Source organism: Piliocolobus tephrosceles, chromosome 4 (assembly GCF_002776525.5).
Source record: "Piliocolobus tephrosceles isolate RC106 chromosome 4, ASM277652v3, whole genome shotgun sequence".
Taxonomy (NCBI): Eukaryota; Metazoa; Chordata; class Mammalia; order Primates; family Cercopithecidae; genus Piliocolobus; species Piliocolobus tephrosceles.
Genome location: NC_045437.1, coordinates 63,785,616 through 63,806,505, shown reverse-complemented (window position 1 = coordinate 63,806,505; position 20,890 = coordinate 63,785,616). Strand labels below are relative to the sequence as shown.

Below are 20,890 nucleotides of genomic sequence, written 5' to 3'. Positions count from 1 at the left end.
CTGACCACACAGACTGACCCCAAAAATTTACATAACTTCTCCTGGTATATAGCCAGTAAACCACAGATTCATATGAAGAAGGAAAAAGTAAATAACAAATCACGATATAAGGCATTTCAAATTGTTTTAAAGAACAAAGCAGGGTAATACAACTAAACACAGACAAAACAAAACCAAACAAAAGAAACACTTAGAGGTTCTGATTCAAATACAATGAGAAAATATCAAGAGGTCAATCCACACAACCAGGAGGGTTATAGGGACTACATATTCTGGTGATAGACTAGTTGGATGGTCTTCAGCTCCCTAATCCCCCTTTTTTGGCAAGATATGACAAAAGAATAGGAATGGTGGCCGGGTGGGGTGGCTCACGCCTGTAATCCCAGCACTTTGGGAGGCTGAGGCGGGTGGATCACCTGAGGTCGGGAATTCAAGACCAGCCTGACCAACATGGAAAAACCCCATTTCTACTAAAAATACAAAATTAGCCAGACGTGGTGGTGGGTGCCTGTTATCCCAGCTACTTGGGAGGCTGAGGCAAGAGAATTGCTTGAACTGGGGAGGTGGAGGTTGTGGTGAGCCAAGATCGTGCCACTGCACTCCAGCCTGGGCAACAAGAATGAACTCCGTCTCAAAAAAAAAAAAAAACAAAAAAGGAATAGAAATGATATCCCATTTACACATATAACAAATTACATTTGATGGAAAAAAAAAAAACCTGTATGAAATGAAGTTGAACTTGGAAAACCTAGAAAATTTGATCACTACACCTATTTGGGAGTTTGTTTCTTTCTTTGCAAATGTCTTTAGTTCCAAGTCCAGCCATAATTTACATAGAAGAAGAGGCCTTTTCTATTCTTTTGTCTCCTTTTCTATTTTCAAACTTTTGTTTACTGAGCTTGGAATGATCCAGTATCCACATTATGAATTCAGAGTCCCTGGCAAGCTTTATATTTTTCGACTTTAATCTCAAGAAAATATTATGCCATGATATTAACAGGACTTCTTTCAAATTACTTACTGAAACCTGCTGAAAGGTATAATCATTAAATAAATCAAATGACAAAGTTTTTCTCAGAATATAGTACCCATTTAGCTAGATTTTTGCTAACATAAAAGCCAATTTCAGTATAATCAAAAAGAGAGTATATATATTTACATATAGTCAAAATATTTAGAATGTTGCTGGCACATAGTGCTTCATAAATGTTAGCTTTATCCTTAGCAATTATTAATATTTTAAGAAGTTAACATAAAGTACAACTAGTTTTTTGAAAGGTAGACCATCACTTTATAACCCAATTTCAATTAAGACAGTAAAAACAAACAAACAAAAAAACCCAACCATTTAAACCTTTGTGTGTGTGTGTGTGTGTGTGTGTGTGTTTGAGATGGAGTCTCGCTCTGTTGCCCAGGCTGGAGGGCAGTGGCGTGATCTCAGTTCACTGCAACCTCTGCCTCCCGGGTTCAAGTGATTCTCCTGTCTCAGCCTCCCAAGTAGCTGGAATTGCAGAGGCCCACCACCATGCTTGGCTAATTTTTGTATTTTTAGTAGAGACGGGGTTTTGCCATGTCTGGCCAGGCTGGTCTTGAACTCCTGACCACAGCTGATTCAACCGCCTCAGCCTCCCAAAGTGCTGGAATTACAGGCATGAGTCACCATGCCCAGCCATTTAAACCTTTGCTTTTAAGCCTTTGTTTTAAAAGTAGTTTCCACAAGTGACAAAAGGTGAATCAAATTGTATTAGCTGAACCTAACATAATAGTTCTACAAAGTCCTCATCCTAATACTAAGTGGAAAGAATTCATTTTATGGTATTTACATATGAAATACGGATTTCAAGGCCCACTGAGTGTTCTACTAAGAAAGGCAAAGACATGTCCTCAGTCCTTGGGAGACCATGAACCAAGAACGCCCATCTCAATCCAGCCCTGAGCTTCTCACAGTGGGGCATATACACCTTCAGATAAACTGGTGTGACTTTCCAGAAAAGCAATTCAACTTGAGAATTCTGGTGAGTGAAAAGTTAAGCACAGCCAGTCCTCACTTTGCACGGTGGTATGAGATTACAAAAATTACTGTGCAACCTGAAACTGTGCAAAGTGATCACAATAATCAATGGGAAAAACACATAATTGTTCTATGATCTTTAACAATTGTCAAAACATTAAATATTCTGTTATAAATGTGTAAGGAAATGAAGAAAAAGTAAAACATTTTTAAAAGTACATTGCAATGTCAGAAATATTGAGCTTAAAATATTTTATGTTTTGTAAAAACATACCAAGAGTAGTCTGAACTACGTTTGCCTCCTTCTTCTCATTGTATAACTTAACAAAATGGAGCAGGCATCTTTTCCATGCCTTGGTGAACCATCATACTCCTTTATCCCAACTGTGCACCAGCTTCTAACATTTCATCTTTTGTGCTTTCAATGTTGTGAGATATCTCTGAGAATTCAATTAACGTGAAGTTTTCTGACAATTGCACTTCCTCTGGGATATCTTCATTCTTGTAATCATAACCACTTTCCAAATGCATGTTGATAAGCTCACCTTCCTTAAGTTTCTCTGGCTGCATATCTGGAGTATCTTGTATAGCAGCAGTGTCAACATTTCCACAGTTGGCTATTTCTTTTATAACTCTTTATATAGAGTTGAATTCAAATTTCACTTCTTGCATTATTGTTTTGTTTCACTGTAACACTTTCACTTTGTTTGACAATTCCTTGTTCAAGTATCCATTTTTTGTAAAATATGTCAGTTTATCACTGGGAGACAAGGAGTTAACACAACTATCTGCTTTGCAGACTGTACAGTGAAAAACATACACAGTGACCAGTCATTGACAGACTTTGAAAGAAGTTATGTGATTGGTTACTAATTATCACATGCACTTGTTATTTATGTAGTGCTTTGTGAAGTGAGGGCTAGCAGCTACTACTTTACAGGTACTAATAGTTAAAATTCTGACCTTGCCTGTGCTCGACTGGAGCCAGCGGTTCTTCAAGCAGCCAGCATCCAGCGAGACGTGCAGCGCACCAATGGAGGGGACATGGGCAGAGCAATGGTGGCCAGGCTTGGCTAGGGCTGCTGCTACTGGCACTGCTCCTACCCACGCAGATTTATTCCAATGAAACAACTGTTGTAACAGTTTCAAGTAGCTCCTCCCAGAATACTTCGACTGCCCCAAATCCAGCTAATGCCACCACCAAGGCGGTTGGTGGTGCCCTGCAGTCAACAGCCAGTCCCTTTGTGGTCTCACTCTCTCTTCTACATCTCTACTGTTAAGAGACTCAGGTCAAGAAACATCTTCTAAACTTCCCCATCTTCTAAACCCAATCCAAATGGCGTTTGGAAGTCCGATTTGGCAAGGAAAAACAGGTCTTCTTCGAATCTACTAATTCTACACCTTTTATTGATACAAAATGTTGAGAATCCCAAATTTGATCGGCTTGAAGAACATGTGAGGATCCCAATTTGATCGGTTTGAAGAACATCTAGTTTGAAGAACTAGATGATGGAGGCCAATATTAAATCTGCTGGTGTTTCATGTATAAGATGAAGGAGAGGCAACATCCAAAATAGCTAAAACACGATTTCCTTGAATGTGGTTTAAGAAATACTACCTTGAAAATAAGAATAGTAATAAAGGATGTGATTGTGGAATGGAGATTCAGTTTTCATTTGATTCATTAATTCTCTAAGGCCATAAAACAGGTAATATAAAAAGCTTCCATGATTCTATTTATATGTACATTAGAAGGAACTTCCAGGTGTTACTGTAATTCCTCAATGTATTGTTTTGACAGCAGTAATTTAATGCCGATATACTCTAGATGAAGTTTTACATTGTTGAGCTATTGCTGTTCTCTTGGGAACTGAACTTACTTTCCTCTTGAGGCTTTGGATTTGACACTGCATTTGACCTTTTACTTAGTAATTGACACGTGCCAGGGCAATGATGAATGAGAATCTACCCCCAGGTCCAAGCATTCTGAGCAACTCTTGATTATCCTTATAGTCAAATGATAGGCATTTCCTATCACCTATTTCCATTCAACAAGAGTGCTACATTCATTTATCTAAACAGATTCCAAAGAGTAGAACTGTATTGACCATGACTAATTTCAAAGTACTTTTTATTATTATTATTATTTTTTAGATGGAGTCTCACTTTGTCGCCCAGGCTGGAGTGCAGTGGCGCAATCTCAGCTCAGTGCACCCTCTGCCTCCCGGGCGCAAGCGTTTCTCCTGCCTCAGCCTCCCAAGTAGCTGGGATTACAGGCACCTACCACCATGCCCGGCTAATTTTTGTAATTTTACTAGAGATAGGGTTTTACCATGTTGCCCAGGCTGGTTTCAAACTCCTGACCTCAGGTGATCCGCCTGCCTCGGCCTCTCAAAGTGCTGGGATTATAGGCTTGAGCCCCCGCGCCCAGCCGTCAAAATGCTTTTGATTTCTGTATATGTTGAATACTTTTTACAATTAAAAAAAAGATCTGTTTTGAAGGCAAAACTGCAAATCTTGAAATTAAAAAGGCAAAAATGTGAAGGAATCAAAACTGTAAATCAAGTATTTGGGAAGTGAAGACTGGAAGCTAATTTGCATTAAATTCACAAAAACTTTTATACTCTTTCTGTATATACTTTATTTTTCTTTAAAAAACAATTATGGATCAGAATAGCCACAGTTGGAACACTTTTTGTTATCAGTCAATATTTTCAGATAGTTAGAACCCGGTCCTAAACCTAAAAGTGGGCTTGATTCTGCAGTAAATCTTTCACAACTGCCTCGACACACAGAAACCTTTTTAAAAATAGACACTTGCCGAAGTCTTTTGTTCTCATGGTCACACCCTGATGCTTAGATGTTCCAGGAATCTAATATGGCCACAGTAGTCTTGATGACCAAAGTCACTTTTTTCCATCTTTAGAAAACTACATGGGAACAAACAGATTGAACACATCTGAAGCTACTGTGTGTGTGAATGAACACTCTTTTGCTTTATTCCAGAATGCTGTACATCTATTTTGGATTGTATATTGTGTTTGTGTACTTATGCTTTGATTCATAGTAACTGCTTATGTTATGGAATTGATTTGCATTGAACACAAACTGTAAATAAAAAGCAAGAAATGGCTGAAAAAAAATAAAATAAAAGTCTGTGGTAACTGAGGTTTGAACAAATGTTGTTAGGAGGAACTGATGTATTTTAACTAAACCAGATTAATGAAACTGGTGCATGTAAGAACCATGCAACATGAGAACTGCCTGTAATTTAACTCATTTTGAGCCCCTCCCCTTTCCCTTTTCTTTTTTGAGGTGAAGTCTCACTCTGTCGCCCGGGCTGCAGTGCAGTGACGCGATCTTGGCTCACCACAACCTCCACCTCCCGGGTTCGAGCGATTCTCCTGCCTCAGCTTCCCGAGTAGTGGGTACTACAGGCGCCCGCCACCACACCCGGCTAATTTTTTGTATTTTTAGTAGAGATGGGGTTTCACTGTGTTAGCCAGGATGGTCTCAATCTCCTGACCTTGTGATCTGCCTGCCTTGGCCTCCCAAGGTGCTGGGATTACAGGCTTGAGTCACTGTGCCCAGCCTGAGACTGTTTTCCAGTAAGACAAACAAATAATGAGCATGATAAAAATACGTGTAAATGTTTAAGATAAAACATGACACTTCGGGAGGATTGTGTTTGTCTTCCCCAGATATCTAGGTACATGAGGTTGTTCTGTTATTAGAGAGACTTTGGTGGTAAAGTTTGAGAAACACAGCCTTATGGATAGGATCATCCAATATATGAGAATTCTACTTAACAACATGAGTTTCTAGGGCACTTGGGCTAACTTGGCTTACAAGAACAGACTGTAAATATCAGAAAAGAAAGGGTAAGAGGGGTAAAAATACTAAAAATTTCCAACCTCTGTTGTATGTTAGATCATGTTAACATCACAACCCTGATAGGTAGCTATCATTTTACATATGACAAAAATGAAATTTGAGGTAAGTTCACCAAATAGGAAGTATGAAAAATCCAGATTGACTCAAGTCCAACTCAATTTACAGGTAACATGCTACATGTATGGTCAGTAAAGATGAAGATGGAAAAGCTAAATTTATATTTTTGCTTTAGAGAGCTTACTTCCTCTACTTAGAAAGGTTTTTGCCTTCTTAATGACTGCCAAACATTACCCCTTACTCAAAGCCTTCTCAGAATCTCCAGGCACAGCAAATCCTTCCTTCTCCCGCATTTCAGTAACAACTTTATAGACCTCTATTAGAACGTCATTATGACTTGTTTACAAGGTCAGAAGCTGTTAAATTGACCACAAAATCTGCAGACAAGCCAACAAGTAACTGGTTAACTTGTTTGCCTTGGGTTTAGTTTGCTTTACTTTTTCTATTGTCTAAGGTAGACAGTTAGGTTTTGAGATCTTCATTTTTAGTGTAGGTGTTTACAGCTATACATTTCCCTATAAGCACGCTTTAAGTAAACTCAAAGTATTTCTGATTTTTCTTGTGATTTCTTCTTTGACCCACTGGTTATTTAAGAGCATGCTGTTCAATTTCCACAATTTGTGAATTTCCCAAATTTCTTTCTGTTATTGATTTGTATCTTCACTCCATTATGGTTAGAGAACATACTCTGTATGACTTAAATCCTTTCAAACATATTGAGAATTGTTTTATGACCCAGTATACGGTCTATCTTGGAAAATGTTCTTATGTATTTAAGAAGAATGTGCATTCCACAGTTGAGAGAAGACTTTTTGTAAATACATATTAGATTAAGTAGGTTGACAGTGTTTTTCATGCTTCCTCTATCCTTACTTATTTTCATCTATTTGTTCTATCAGTTACTTAAAGGAGGATGATAAAATGTCCAGTTATAATTGTGGATTTGTCTACTTCTCTTTTCAGTTTGGCAACTGTTAACTCATTTATTTTGAAGTTCTGTCACTGGGTGCATATACATTTAGGATTATTATGTCTTCTTGATGAATTGATCCCTACAGATCATTATGTAAGGTTCCTCTTTATCTCTGGCAATACTCCCAGTTCTAAAGTCTATTTTGTCTGATATTAATTTGGCCACTTCAGCTTTCTTATGTTTAATATTTGCATGGCATATCTTTATGTTTAATATAAATTCCTTGTAGACAACATATAGTTAGGCTTTGTGTTTTAACAAGTCTGAAAATCTCTTTTAATTAATTAATTTATTTATTTGAGATGGAGTCTCACTCTGTTGCCTAGGCTGGAGTGCAGTGGCATGATCTCTGCTCACTGCAACTTCCACCCCTTGGGTTCAAGCGATTTCCCGCCTCAGCCTCCTGAGTAGCTGGGATGACAGGTGCACACCACCATGCCTGGCTAATTTTTGTATTTTTAGTAGAGACAGGGTTTCACCATGTTGGCCAGGCTGGTCTCGAACAGCTGGCCTTAAGTTATCCGCCTGCCTCAGCCTCTCAAAGTGGTGGGATTACAGGTGTGAGCTGCTGCACCCAGACTCTTTTGATCTTTTAACTGCAGTGTCTTTAAATGTAATTTTCAACACAACGGGTTTAAACCTACTATGTTGCTATTTGTTTTCTATTTGTCACATCTATTCTTTGGTTCCTTTTCCATGGCTTCTTTTGGATCAGTTGTATTTTTTGTTTGTTTTTTTGAGACGAAGTCTGGATCTGTTGCCCAGGCTGAAGTGCAGTGGCGATCTTGGCTCATTGCAACCTCCGCCTCCCGGTTCAAGCAATTCTCTGTCCCAGCTTCCTGAGTTGCTGGGATTATAGGCATCTACCACCATGCCCGACTAATTTTTGTATTTTTAGTAGAGATCGGGTTTCACCGTCTCGGCCAGGCTGGTCTTGAACTCTTGACCTCAGGATCCACCTGCCTTGGCTGCCTGAAGTGCTGGGATTACAGGCGTGAGCCACTGTGCCCGGTTGCATCTTTTTTTTTTAAGATGGGGTTTCGCTCTGTTGACCAGGCTAGAGTGCTGTGGCATGAACATAGTTCACCATAGACTTGGCTTCCTGGGCTTAAGCAATCCTGCTGCCTCAGCCTCCCAAGTAGCTGGGACTATAGGCATGTGCTACCAAAGTGGGCTAATTTTTTCTGTAGAGACAGGGTCTAACCATGTTGCCCAGGCTGGTCTCAAATTCCTGGGCTCAAGTGATCTTCCTGCCTCAGACTCCCAAAGTGCTGGTATTATAGGCCTGAGCCACCATAGCCAGGGTATCTTTAAAAGATTTTACCACCATTAATGGCTTATTAGCTATACCTCTATTTTTTCAGTGGTTACTCTATAGCAGGCACTGGCGAACTATGACTCACGGGCCAAATCTTATCTGATGTCTGTTTTTGTAAACAGTTTCATTGAAACAATGCCATCACCCATTTGTTTATGTATTATCTATGGCTGCTTCCATAACATAACAGCAGAGTTGGGTAGCTGGAACAAAAACCATATGGTCTATAAGGCCTGAAATATTTATCATCTGAACCTTTATAGAAAAATTTGCTGACCACTGCTCTATGGTTTAAGTTTAAAAATTAAGATCTTGTGACAAAATTGCCTAATTGTACCCCAAATATAAAGTGGCTCAAATACTGACTTAAAAAGTTTATTCTCAGGAGATACAAAAGTCAATTCCAAAGATAATTACTCACATTGTTTTCTTGTTTCTTGTTGTTCTTCAAGAGTGTGATGATACAATTATGAATAAAAAAAGCAAGGGTAAGCACTCCAGTCAGCTGTGGAAACTGAAATCTTATCTCTAGGAGAAAAATAAAAACAAAAACATTAAAACTGACAGAAAATGAGTAGTGGTAGCCAACAGTTGATTACTAAAAATCAGTTGTCACTGTTTTATCCGGGGAATGAGAATATTAAAATGTCTTTAAAAAGTTCCTCAAGGCCAGCATTATACTTGGGCAAAGCACTCAAAAGGGGGAAAAAAAAGTATGCTCTGGCTGGGTGTGGTGGCTCACACCTGTAATCCCAACACTGTGGGAGGCCAAGGTGGGGATCACCTGAGGTCAGGAGTTTGAGACCAGCCTGGCCAACATGGTGAAACCTTGTCTCTACTAAAAATACAAAAATTAGCTGAGCGTGGTGGCAGCAGCCTGTAATTCCAGCTACTTGGGAGGCTGAGGCAGGGGAATCGCTTGAACCTGGGAGGCAGAGGCTGTAGTAAGCCAAGATCGTGCCATTGCATTGCAGCCTGGGTGAAAGAGCAATACTCCATCTCAAAAAAAAAAAAAAAAAAAGTACACTCTGTGCAGGCGCTTTGTATCAATTATTCCTATTTGGGGTCATACAATTGGTATGGGGAAGGGCAGGATTCAAATTTAGGCTCTGTCTGACTTTAAAGTCCTTCATTTTTTTAATACCTGAATTTGCCAGAAAATTACCTCTAGAAAAGGAATTATGAAAGGGCAAACTGGTCATTTAACATTCTTCACTGACAAATCTAAAAAACATTATTTAAAAATAATAGAAATAAATGTCCTCCTACAGGGGATTCATTAAATTGAGATACAGTTGTGCAGTGGTATACGGTATCAAAAATCATGTTGTAGAGGCAGTTTCTTTTTTTCCCTATGATTGAAATAGCATACATACTGTGATTTTACTTTTTATTGTTTTATTCTTTTTGAGATAAGTTCTCACTCTGTTACCCAGGCTGGAATGCAGTGGCACAAACATAGCTGACCACAGCCCCAACTTTCTGGGCTCAAGTGATCTTCCTGTCTCAGCTTCCCTGGCAGCTAGGATTATAGGTGCATGCCACCACATCCAGCTAACTTTAAAATAATTTTTTTTTTTTTTTTTGGTAGAGACAGGGTCTCGCCATGTTGTCCAGGCTGGTCTTGAACTCCTGGGCTCAAGTAAAACTCCCACCACAACCTCCCAAAGTGCTGGGATTATAGGCATGAGCCACTGTGCCCAGCCTACTTTTACTTCTAAAATATATGTGTGTGTATAGATGTGTGCATGCAAAGAAAAAAGACGGGGGTGGGGGGAGTATCCACAAAAATATAAATAGTGGTTACGTCAAGTTATGCAATTTATTTTAAATTAACCACTTACCTATAATCTCTAAATGTTCTGCAATAAACACAAAGCTACTTTAAAGTGAGAATAAAATAACACTACAAAAGCATTGCCAATTTCTGTTTTGAGGACTGCTAATAGAAGGAAAAAAATTGATTTTATGTAGAATAAAACCATGATTTAATTGAAAATACTGCTGGTCTAGGCAAACCCATTTCAGGGGATTCCTTAGTGTAAAAAGTAGAAATGTATAAAAAGTCCACTGACTCTGCTATATTATTTTAGGAAAAGAAGAGAAAACAATTAAGAATCAAGCACTAGCTCTAAAATAAAATAAATAAATCTAAATAAAATAAGATTAGTTTTCAACACATTCTTTTTAATTTAGCTGAATTTCCTGTCTCTCAGAGTAATCAATTCTATTACTTAGTTAAGATACCCGGTAAAGCAATTTGTTATTTAATCCTTTTCTATCTTTTCTAATTAAGGCAAGTAAGACCACTGTTAGGTTTCTAACTTGTCATATTACAGTGGGTAGTCAGCTTTTTCCCATTAACTACCAAAAGCTATCTTTTTGAGAAAATTTATTAAAAACCTGAGACTCTTTTTAACAGCACTATTGAAATAAAATTCATGTTTCACCCACTTAAAGTGTACAACTAGTTTTTAATTGAACAGTATATTCACAGAGTTGTACAACCACAACCACAACACTTTATTCCTTTTCTATTGCCAAATAATATCCCATTGTACAGATATACCACATTTTGGCCAGGCGCGGTGGCTCATGACTGTAATCCCAGCACTTTGGGAGGCTGAGGCAGGCAGATCACCCGAGGTCAGCCTGGCCAATATGGTGAAACCCTGCCTCTACTAAAAATACAAAATTAGCTGGGCATGGTGGTGTGTGCCTGTAATCCCAGCTACTCAGGAGGCTGAGGCAGGAGAATCACTTGAACTGGGAGGGGGAAGTTGTAGTGAGTTGAGATTGCGCCACTACACTCGAGCCTGGGCAACAGAGTGAGGCTGTCTTAAAAGAAAAAAGAAAGATATACTACATTTTATTTATCCATTCGTTAGTGATAGACACTGGGCCGTTTCCACTTCTGGCTATTATGAATAATGCTGCTATAAACATGCATGTACAAGTTTTTGTGTGGAAAATACACTTTTTTAAATAACACATTTATGCCATGATTATTACATAATACATTAAATAATAGACTCCTTCACAAAATGGTTTTAAAGAAGCTCCAAACTTCTGCTGCTTACTTTATTCCTTTGAAAAGGCATATCAAGAAAGGATGTAAGCAGGAAGAAGATAATTGCATTACACATATCTGAGAAAGGATTCATATTTGGAATGTATAAATAACTCCTATAAATCAATATAAAAAAGCAGACAGTTAAATAGAAAGATAGAAGAAACACTTCAGAAAAGATGAAATCCAAATGGCCAACAAACATATGAAAAGTTGCTAACTCCACTGATCATTACAGAAATGTAAATTAAAACCACATTGTATGTTCCCAACAAAAAGATAAATATTTGAGGTGATGGATATCCCAATTACCCTAATTGGAACACTACACACTGCATAGAGGTATTAAAATATCATATGTACCCCCCTAAATATGTACAACTATTTTATGTCAATAAAAATTTTTAATTACAAAGCACAAAACCACAATGTAATACCACATTATATACTCATCAGAAAGGCTGGATGAAAAACACAGAAAGTGCAAGTGTTAGTGCACTATAACTTAAATGAACTTCAACTAATAAGTAGAAATGACAAAGGGCCCTAGTTACCACTAACTGCAGGAAACTCAAAATAATCTCAATTGTAGTCCTGTTTTTAACTTATTAGCATTTACAAAAATGCCCAGCATAAAAAAAATCATTACTTGTTTTAGAATAGCATAACAATGGTTAACTTAAGATCACATTATTGTAATTTATTATTTTGCCAAAACAGCTCACCTGGTACAAAAAATTCTGTTGGTATAAACCAATGAAATTCCAAATGAAATCCCAAGCGAACAGCCTTAAAGGTGACAAGGAAAATCAAATAAAGGACAGATACTGTGCCTGTGAGGAAAAAATTCAGAAACCATTTATTATCTTTGTGTGTTTTACAGATTATTTTAAAATCAAGCATTGTTTCCATAGTCTCAGCAAAGTGTGGGAAACTGTTACCTGCATTGATTATCTCCACTAACACCCAGCTGGGATCTAAAGACTAGAAACAAGCTGAGGGAGTTACCCAGAAAAAGAACAAAAAAACTCTATGTAGTAGGCCTAACAAGAACCAGACGGGTTGGGTGTGGTGGCTCACACCTGTAATCCCAGCACTTTGGGAGGCCGAGGTGGGCAGATCACCTGAGGTCAGGAGTTCGAGACCAGCCTGGTCAACATGGCAAAACTTCATCTCTACTAAAAATACAAAAGTTAGCCAGGTGTGATGGCACGTGCCTATAATCCCAACTACTTGGAAGGCTGAGACAGGAGAATCACCTGAACTCGGGAAGCAGAGGTTGCAGTGAGCCAAGATTGCACCACTGCACTCCAGCCTGGGCGACAGAGCGAGACTCCATCTCAAAGGAAAAAAAAAAAAATAAGAAAAGAAGAATCAGATAAAGGTAGCTCATACATTGCTGAATGCAAACAAAACTGCTTCATTTACTTATGAGTTGAGTTTAAGCAGAAGATATAAGCAGAGAGTCCACTATAAAATTGTGGGATTACATAGGATAAAACTAACTTTTATTCTTTGAATTGGAAGTGTTAGAGACAGTCTGTCACAGTATTTAATGTGAGATGGTAAGAAGGTAAAGAAAAAAAAGCAGTGAATGTGGATCAAAAGCATATTTGAGAAAGGTGAGAAGCCAAAATACATGAACAATCCTGATCTAGTATCTAGATGAGGTTTTGACTGGGTAGCACTACTTGCTAGACGGAGATTCCAGACTCCATTCTCAGGTATTATATACAGGGTAAGATGGGCATTCAGAATTTTTTAGTAGTGTAGAAGGCAGAAGATTATTCCTTTTAAGAAATTAAGTCTAGTCATTGTGGAGTAGAGTCAGAAAACTCAGGAAGGCCTTAGATGCTAATTCCTCTAATGAAGCTATGGTTTTAAGAGAAAGGGAAACTACCAACGAAAAGAACAAAAGCAGAATATCCTTAAGGAGCTGGAGAATCAACGATCAACCTGGTTGGAACTCTGGTGATTGTTGTGCCCAATTGAGCAAATCCTTCTATAAGTTTATATTATTTTAAAAGATCTGTTTCATAGAAAGTTGGCAAGCAAATCAGGAAACCACGAATGAGTGATATAAGCAGTACTGTCGGTTTGGAGATTAGCTGATTCATAAAGGATGGAAACAAGACAGCAGAGCTTATATAACCACAACTCTTCATCTTCTGTGTGTCTATGGCAGCTTACAGTGAATTCCGTACCTGAGGCGGACAGGCAAAGAGAAATAATTTTAACTTTTCCTTTGGTCTTCTGGAAACCTAGAAGCCACTGCCTTGTTCCTTGATATGATGGGTTATTTATTTATTTATTTACTTACTTATTGAGACAGAGTTTTCGCTCTTGTTGCCTAATGGCATGATCTCGGCTCACTGCAACCTCCGCCTCCTGGGTTTAAGCAATTCTCCTGCCTCAGCCTCCCGAATAGCTGGGATTACAGGCATGCGCCACCACGCCTGGCTAATTTTGTATTTTTAGTAGAGACAGGGTTTCTCCATGTTGGTCAGGTTGATCTCGAATTCCTGATCTCAGGTTATCCGCCTGCCTCAGCTTCCCAAAGTGCTAGGATTACAGGTGTGAGCCACTGCACCTGGCCTATCTATTTATTTTATGCTCTAGATTGCCTAGCAAAGATCACATCCACAGGGAGGAGGTGAAATTGTATGGTTTATGTGGAGTTATCAATTCCTTATGAATGATATCCTTGTCTTTAGTTAGCGAGATCTGAACTTTCACTGGGGGGTTCCTTTTGCCATCTTCTTCTTTTTTTTTTTTTTTTTTTTTTGAGATACAGTCTCGTTCTGTCACCCAGGCTGGATGGAGTACAGTGGCGTGATCTCAGCTCACTGCAACCTCCACCTCCTGGGTTCAAGCAATTCTCTGCCTCAGCCTCCCAAGTAGCTGGGATTACAGGCGCCTGCCACCACGCCCGACTAATTTTTGTATTTTTAATAAAGATGGGGTTTCACCATCTTGGCCAAGCTGGTCTTGAACTCCTGACCTTGTGATCCATCTGCCCTGGCCTCCCAAAGTGTTGGGATTACAGGCATGAGCCACCGCATCTGGCCCCTTTTGCCATTTTAAGTGGAATAAAAACATTCGTTTAGTGGTTTTTGAAAAGCAGGGCTCACAGAAAGAGGTCTATTGCTTGAAGAAGGCAACAGTGTTCTAAGAAAAAAAAAAAGCACTGAGGAAGAGAGCAAAAGCAGAATAAACCTAAGAAGCCTGACATAGAGAATGATTTCCCAGGTTCAAAGTCAGGTGACAATCCTGCATAATACTCTTAGAGACTGTAGGAAAAAACATTCTATAACCTTCCTTAGTAAGTTCTGTTTCCAACCATTAGAATTGAGAATTCCTATAACATCCAATTTGGATCTCTCCCCCTGAAATTTTCATCTATTTCATCTAGTTGTATCCTCAGAGGAAATGAGGAAGAATTGTTCAGTAAGTTTAGAATGAGAAACCAAATAATTCGTGTCTCAAAAAAAAAAACAAAAAACTACAACCAAACCAAAACTGGTCATCTACACTTTTCTCCGTGCCAAACTCTTTACAAAAAATAGAAAAAATCAGGTTATCATAAGAATGAACAACTTGCCAGGCACGGTGGCTCACACCTGTAATCCCAGCACTTTGGGAGGCCGAGGCAGGTCAATCACCTAAGGTCAGGGGTTCAAGACCAGCCTGGACAACATGATGAAACCCCACCTCTACTAAAAATACAAAATTAGCCAGGTGTGCTGGCACACACCTGTAATCCCAGCTACTTGGGAGGCTGAGGCACAAGAATTGCTTGAACCCTGGAGGCAGAGGTTGCAGTGAGCCGAGACTGGGCCATTGCACTCCACCCTGGGCAACAAGAGCGAAACTCTGTCTCAAAAAAAAAAAAAAAAAAAAGAAAAAGAAAAAAACAAAACAAAAAGGAATGAACAAATTAAACACAGATGAACAGGCTTGGAAGGTAACTCCCCAATCAGACCATATTTCCCTAGACTCCACCACGTATTCTATTACACAAAGTCTCCATAATTCAGTGGTACTACTTACCTAGGATATTAAATTTTGAAAAAAATGAAGGAGATTTGAAATTGAGCAGTGGAAGGAGGAGCCCTACAAGATAAAAGGGCACTGTCCTGGACTTATCCCACCACTTTTCAAACTGTTGGGCTCCTGTGTCATTGGCATAGAAAATCATAGAGCTGTTGTCAGGATGGCCTCCACTCCCGGCACTTGGACAAATCACTGCAATAGGAAAGTACCAGATTAGAGAAGATGACCAAAAAAAACCAAAAAACAAAAACCGAAAAAACAAAAAAACAGAAAATGACTGCCTCTAGAGACAGACACTTGCTCTACCAACCTCAACTTTTCCCAGGAGCCTAAATGTCTCCTTTCTGGAAAAAATAGAGGGTTAATTTTAGGAATATTAGTACTCCTTCACCTACAAATAAATAAAAGTGAGGGAATCTTTAAAATTTCTGAGATATTATCTTTATTTTTATTTATTTATTTTTTGAGACAGTTTCGCTCTGTCGCCCAGGCTGGAGTGCAGTGGTGCAATCTCAGCTCACTGCAACCTCCGCCTCCTGGGGTCAAGTGATTCTCCTACCTCAGCCTCCTGAGTAGCTGGGATTACAGGCACATGCCACCATGCCGGGCTAATTTTTGTATTTTTAGTAGAGACGGGGTTTCACCATGCTGGCCAAGCTGGTCTCCAACTCTTGACCTCGTGGTCTGCCTGCCTCGGCCTCCCAAAGTGCTGGGATTATAGGCCTGAGCCACTGTGCCCAGCCTAAATGTATGTTTCTTACATACTGATCTACAAGTGGCAATTTCTTCTGTTATCAGACAGAATACCAGCCATTCTCACTGTGTTTCTAATGTCACAATAGAGTTTTTGTTAATAATCAGTTCTTTGTAAAGAACTCTTAATGCAGATAGAAAATACGCATCTTAAGTAACCCTTATACTTATCATTTGTCAAAGAGAAAGAATATTCATTGTCAGTTCTATTTTTAATTTTATTGTCTATCCATTATTTGGCATGCCACAAAGCCAAACATTTAATTTTCTTTCTCCTTCTCAGTCAACATTTTAGTGTGCTTTTTTTCTTCTGTGCTCTGGACAGAAATTTTCTTGTGCTAATTATAGTGGTTAAAAGCACAGACTATGGCAGCTGGGCACAGTGGCTCATTCCTCTAATCCTAGCACTTTGGGAGGCTGAGGCAGGAGGATCACTTGAGGCCAGGAGTTTGAGACTAGCCTAGAAAACATGGCAACCCTGTCTCTACAAGAATAACAAAATTTTGCTGGATGGGATGTGTAACTGTAGTTCCAGTTACTTGGGCGGTGGAGGTGGGAGGATTGCTGAAACCCAGGAGTATCAGGTTGCAGTGAGCTATGATCATGCCACTATAGGCCAACCTAGGCAACAGAGAGAGATCTTGTCTCAAAAAAAAAAAAAAAAAAAAGAGGCCGGGCGCGGTGGCTCAAGCCTGTAATCCCAGCACTTTGGGAGGCCGAGACGGGCGGATCACGAGGTCAGGAGATCGAGACCATCCTGGCTAACACGGTGAAACTCCGTCTCTACTAAAAAAAATACAAAAAAACTAGCCGGGCGATGTGGTGGGCGCCTGTAGTCCCAGTTACTCGGGAGGCTGAGGCAGGAGAATAGCGTAAACCCGGGAGGCGGAGCTTGCAGTGAGCCGAGATCGCGCCACTGTACTCCAGCCTGGGCGACAGGGCGAGACTCCGAGACTCCGTCTCAAAAAAAAAAAAAAAAAAAAGAGCACAGGCTGTGGATGGAAGTTAACTGACTGAATAATGAATTCCCAACTCTGCCACTTAATATTTAGGTGTCCTTGGATGAAATTAACTACTATGTTCCCTGGTCTCTTCACCTGGAAAATGGAGTTGACAGTATCTACCACTTAGGGTTGCTGTAAAACATTTAATGCAATGCCTGCACATAGGCATTCAATAAATGTTAGCTGTAATTTATTTATTTTTTTTGAGACAGGGTCTCACTTTGTCATTCAGGCTGGAGGGCAGTGGCGTAACTACGGCTCACTGTAGCCTCAACCCCTCAGGCCCAAGTGATCCTCCTGCCTCAGCCTCCCGAGTAGCTCGGAATGCAGGCGCATGCCACAATGGCCAGCTAATTAATTTTTTTTTTTTGTAGAGACAGGGTCTTGCTATGTTGCCCAGGCTGATCTCAAAGTCCTGGGCTCAAGCAATCCTCCTGCCTCGGCCTCTCAAAGTGTTAGAATTAAAAGCATGAGCCACTATGCCCAGTAGCTAAAATTTTTTACATTAACTGAAATGTATTGTTTCATATTCTCACTGTTTACTATACTGTTCAAAATAAACATTAGCAGAGAAATCAAGAAGTGCTGGATATAAGATATCACTATATAAAGTAAACTGACTTTGCTGATGGTGTTCTCTAAATAATCAATGTGACTGTGATATTAATATTTATTACCTTAATGATGAACTGACTCCCTACTGGAGAAGTACTATTAACTTTAGATATTAGTAAACTAGTTTCATCAATTAATATTAGAATAGGTATAGTAAAATAATTTTCTCTTTAAATACAAGGATGTTATTTCGTTCTCTGAAAATTCTGAGTAAGGGATAGGGCACAAGAGATTTTAGTATAATAATTCAAAGGTATACATGTGTGTGTTCACAGGAATAAAAGCTAGTACTTCACTCACTGACTTTCTAGCATTAACAAAAGACAGGTTTAATTAGGGGGAAAAGTAAGATAATGAGTAGCAAATACTGGAATGTAAACTTCATGAGAGGAGGGACTTTTGTCTGTTCATTATTATATCCCCAGAGCCTAGAATAGTTCCTGACACATAGTAAGTTTAGTAAATGTGTTTAATGAATTATCCTCTTAGTGATCAATGTGCATCTCCATCAACATGACATCAGTTTAGTATCCCTGAAATCTAAATACATAAAGCTTTAGGTGATGTTCAAGTTTAACAGCTTAACTGTTACCAAAGTTATATTAACGTTTATATTCACTTTCCCTGTAATTGTTATACTGGATTAAACCCATTGGCCACAATGGTTTATTTTTTAAAAATAAAGAAAAATTTCTAAGAAATTAATTTCTTTTGGAGCCAAAGCTTCAATTTATTTTTCCATATTTAGTTACTAACCTCTGTTTATTACTAGAAAATGAATTCTTTTACAGGTTACAAATTTGTATAGCCTATATATTAATAACTAAAACAACAGATCTCTAAAACTAAGTTAAACTGAGAACTACGCTTCTAGACATCTGATATCATTAATAGTGATATAGGTTCTTGAAAATATTGATTATTCACAGGCAAATATGTATACTGTAATTAAATTGTGAGTTGTATAATATGAACTAAATGTTGCCTAGCTCACATTAATACAACCTATTGCCTGGTTACATTAACACAGCCTTTTTGGAGGTTCTTTTTTTAAAAACACACTACCTACCAACAATTTAGCAGCTCAGTAAACATAATAATTTTGTACTAATCATTTACCTAAAATAAGGTCACATGTTCTACCTTAAATTCTTTTTGGAGCAAGGTGGAGAGTAAAGAAACAAACATCCCAAACTACTTACCAGGGTTGCTATTATTGGTACTCAGTATAGTGTCCGTGTCATTAATGTGATGAATAAAATCTAAAAATAAAGGAAAAAATATTTAACACTGAATGAAAGATACTAAATCGATTACCCTCGAAGGTCTTTTATTTATAAAAATCTTTTTTTTTTTTTCTCTTTCTTTGAGACGGAATCTCGCTCTGTTGCCCAGGCTGGAGTGCAGTGGCGCGATCTCAGCTCACGGCAAGCTCCGCCTCCCGAGTTCACGCCATTCTCCTGCCTCAGCCTCGCGAGTAGCTTGGACTACAGGCGCCCGCCACCACTCCCGGCTAATTTTTTGTATTTTTTTAGTAGACACAGGTTTCATCGTGTTAGCCAGGATAGTCTCGATCTCCTGACTTTGTGATCCATGCACCTCAGCCTCCCAAAGTGCTAGGATTACAGGCATGAGCCACCGCGCCCGGCCTATAAAAATCTTTTAATATCTGTGTAGTAATCTAGTACACTGAACCAAGACGACTTCACTGTTAACATAGCTTCACCTTCTGCAGTTTTCTTCACTTATAGGCATGATAATGTTAATGGCTTCATAGTTCCACTGTGGAAAATCTTTACATAATTGAAGATTTCAGAAAAATCTATCCACAACACTGAATTAATGATCGTTTAAAGCCCCGGAATAAAGATATGTATGTAAGTTTTCTTTTATACTCACACTAAAGTTACATCTCACATACAGTACAGTTCTAAAGTGTGCAAAAAGGGGAAACCAACACTCATACACAGCTAACCTTACCTGGAAAATCAATTAAAGTTTTTTTTTTTACAAAGTACAATACATACTTTTATAGATCTAAGGCCATATAGGAATTGTTATGCACATAAAGAACCACTGAATTAGACTAAAGGAAGTAACAAAGAATAAAGCACATGCAGATGGCTGAGCATTCATCATTCTACAGTGAAGAAGAGAACAGGCAGATAATGTGTTTACTTGCCTCAGGGGATTTACATTATTCTGTTTGATATTAACCTTCTATAACCTGAGTAAGCATTAATAAAAGTATTTGTTGTGAAACTTGAAAAAGATAGTAAAAGGTGCTGGGTTAGTTTTTAAGGTCATAAAACTAAGTTAAATAGTTGAATTATTCATATTCACTGTATGTTTCTCAAGATAGAACTAAAAAAAAAAAACAGTGTAGTACTCTGGGTTTTGTAATATCTCCAAGGGTTGTTTATGATTTAAGACTGGAATTTATGAATCTTTGTGTAATTTCTTGATGCCAAAGACTTACAATAAGGCTAGTAAAATCTTGACACAAAGTGTACTGGGTTAAATAGCATTCCTCTTACCCCAATTTTATGTCCACTAGAAACCTCAGAATGTGAGCTTTTTAAAAATAGAGTCTTTGTAGATATAATCAAATTAAGATGAGGTCATAATAGATTAGGGTGGGCCCTAAAGCCAATGACTGATGTCTTTTATTTTATTTTATTTTTATCTTTTTGAGACAGAATCTTGCTGTCACCCAGGCTGGGGTGCAGTCGCATGACTGCAACCTCCACCTCCTGGGTTCAAGAAATTTTCCTGCCTCAGCCTCCCGAGTAGCTGAAATTACAGGCACCTGCCACCACACCCAGCTAATTTTTATATTTTTAGTAGAGACAGAGTTTCACCATGTTGGCCAGGCAGGTCTCGAACTCCTGACCTCAGGTGATCCACATGCCTCGGCCTCCCAGAGTGCTGAGATTACAGGCATGAGCCACCGTACCCAGCCCAATTTATAGGAAGAGGGAAATTTGGACACAGACACACAGAAGGAAGAGGGCCATGTGAAGACGGAGGGAGAAACTGGAGTGATGTACCTACTTGCCAAGGAATGCCAGAGACCACCAGCAACCAACAAAGGTTAGGAAGAGGCAAGGAAGGATTCTTCCCTAGAGCCTTAGGAGGGACC

General features: G+C 38.9%; 1 protein-coding gene across 2 annotated transcripts in view; it reads right to left on the bottom strand.

Moving 5' to 3' along the window:
- Positions 1-20,890, bottom strand: part of SLC38A9 (solute carrier family 38 member 9) — an 86,066-nt gene that overhangs the window by 12,794 nt on the left and 52,382 nt on the right. For both annotated transcript variants that reach the window (XM_023210528.2, XM_023210527.1), the window contains 4 exons: positions 18,951-19,010; positions 15,374-15,568; positions 12,049-12,156; positions 8,675-8,781 (listed from right to left, as the gene is read on the bottom strand). In XM_023210528.2, coding sequence (XP_023066296.1) covers positions 8,675-8,781; positions 12,049-12,156; positions 15,374-15,568; positions 18,951-19,010 — 470 coding nt within the window. The remainder of the gene's footprint in view (positions 1-8,674; positions 8,782-12,048; positions 12,157-15,373; positions 15,569-18,950; positions 19,011-20,890) is intronic.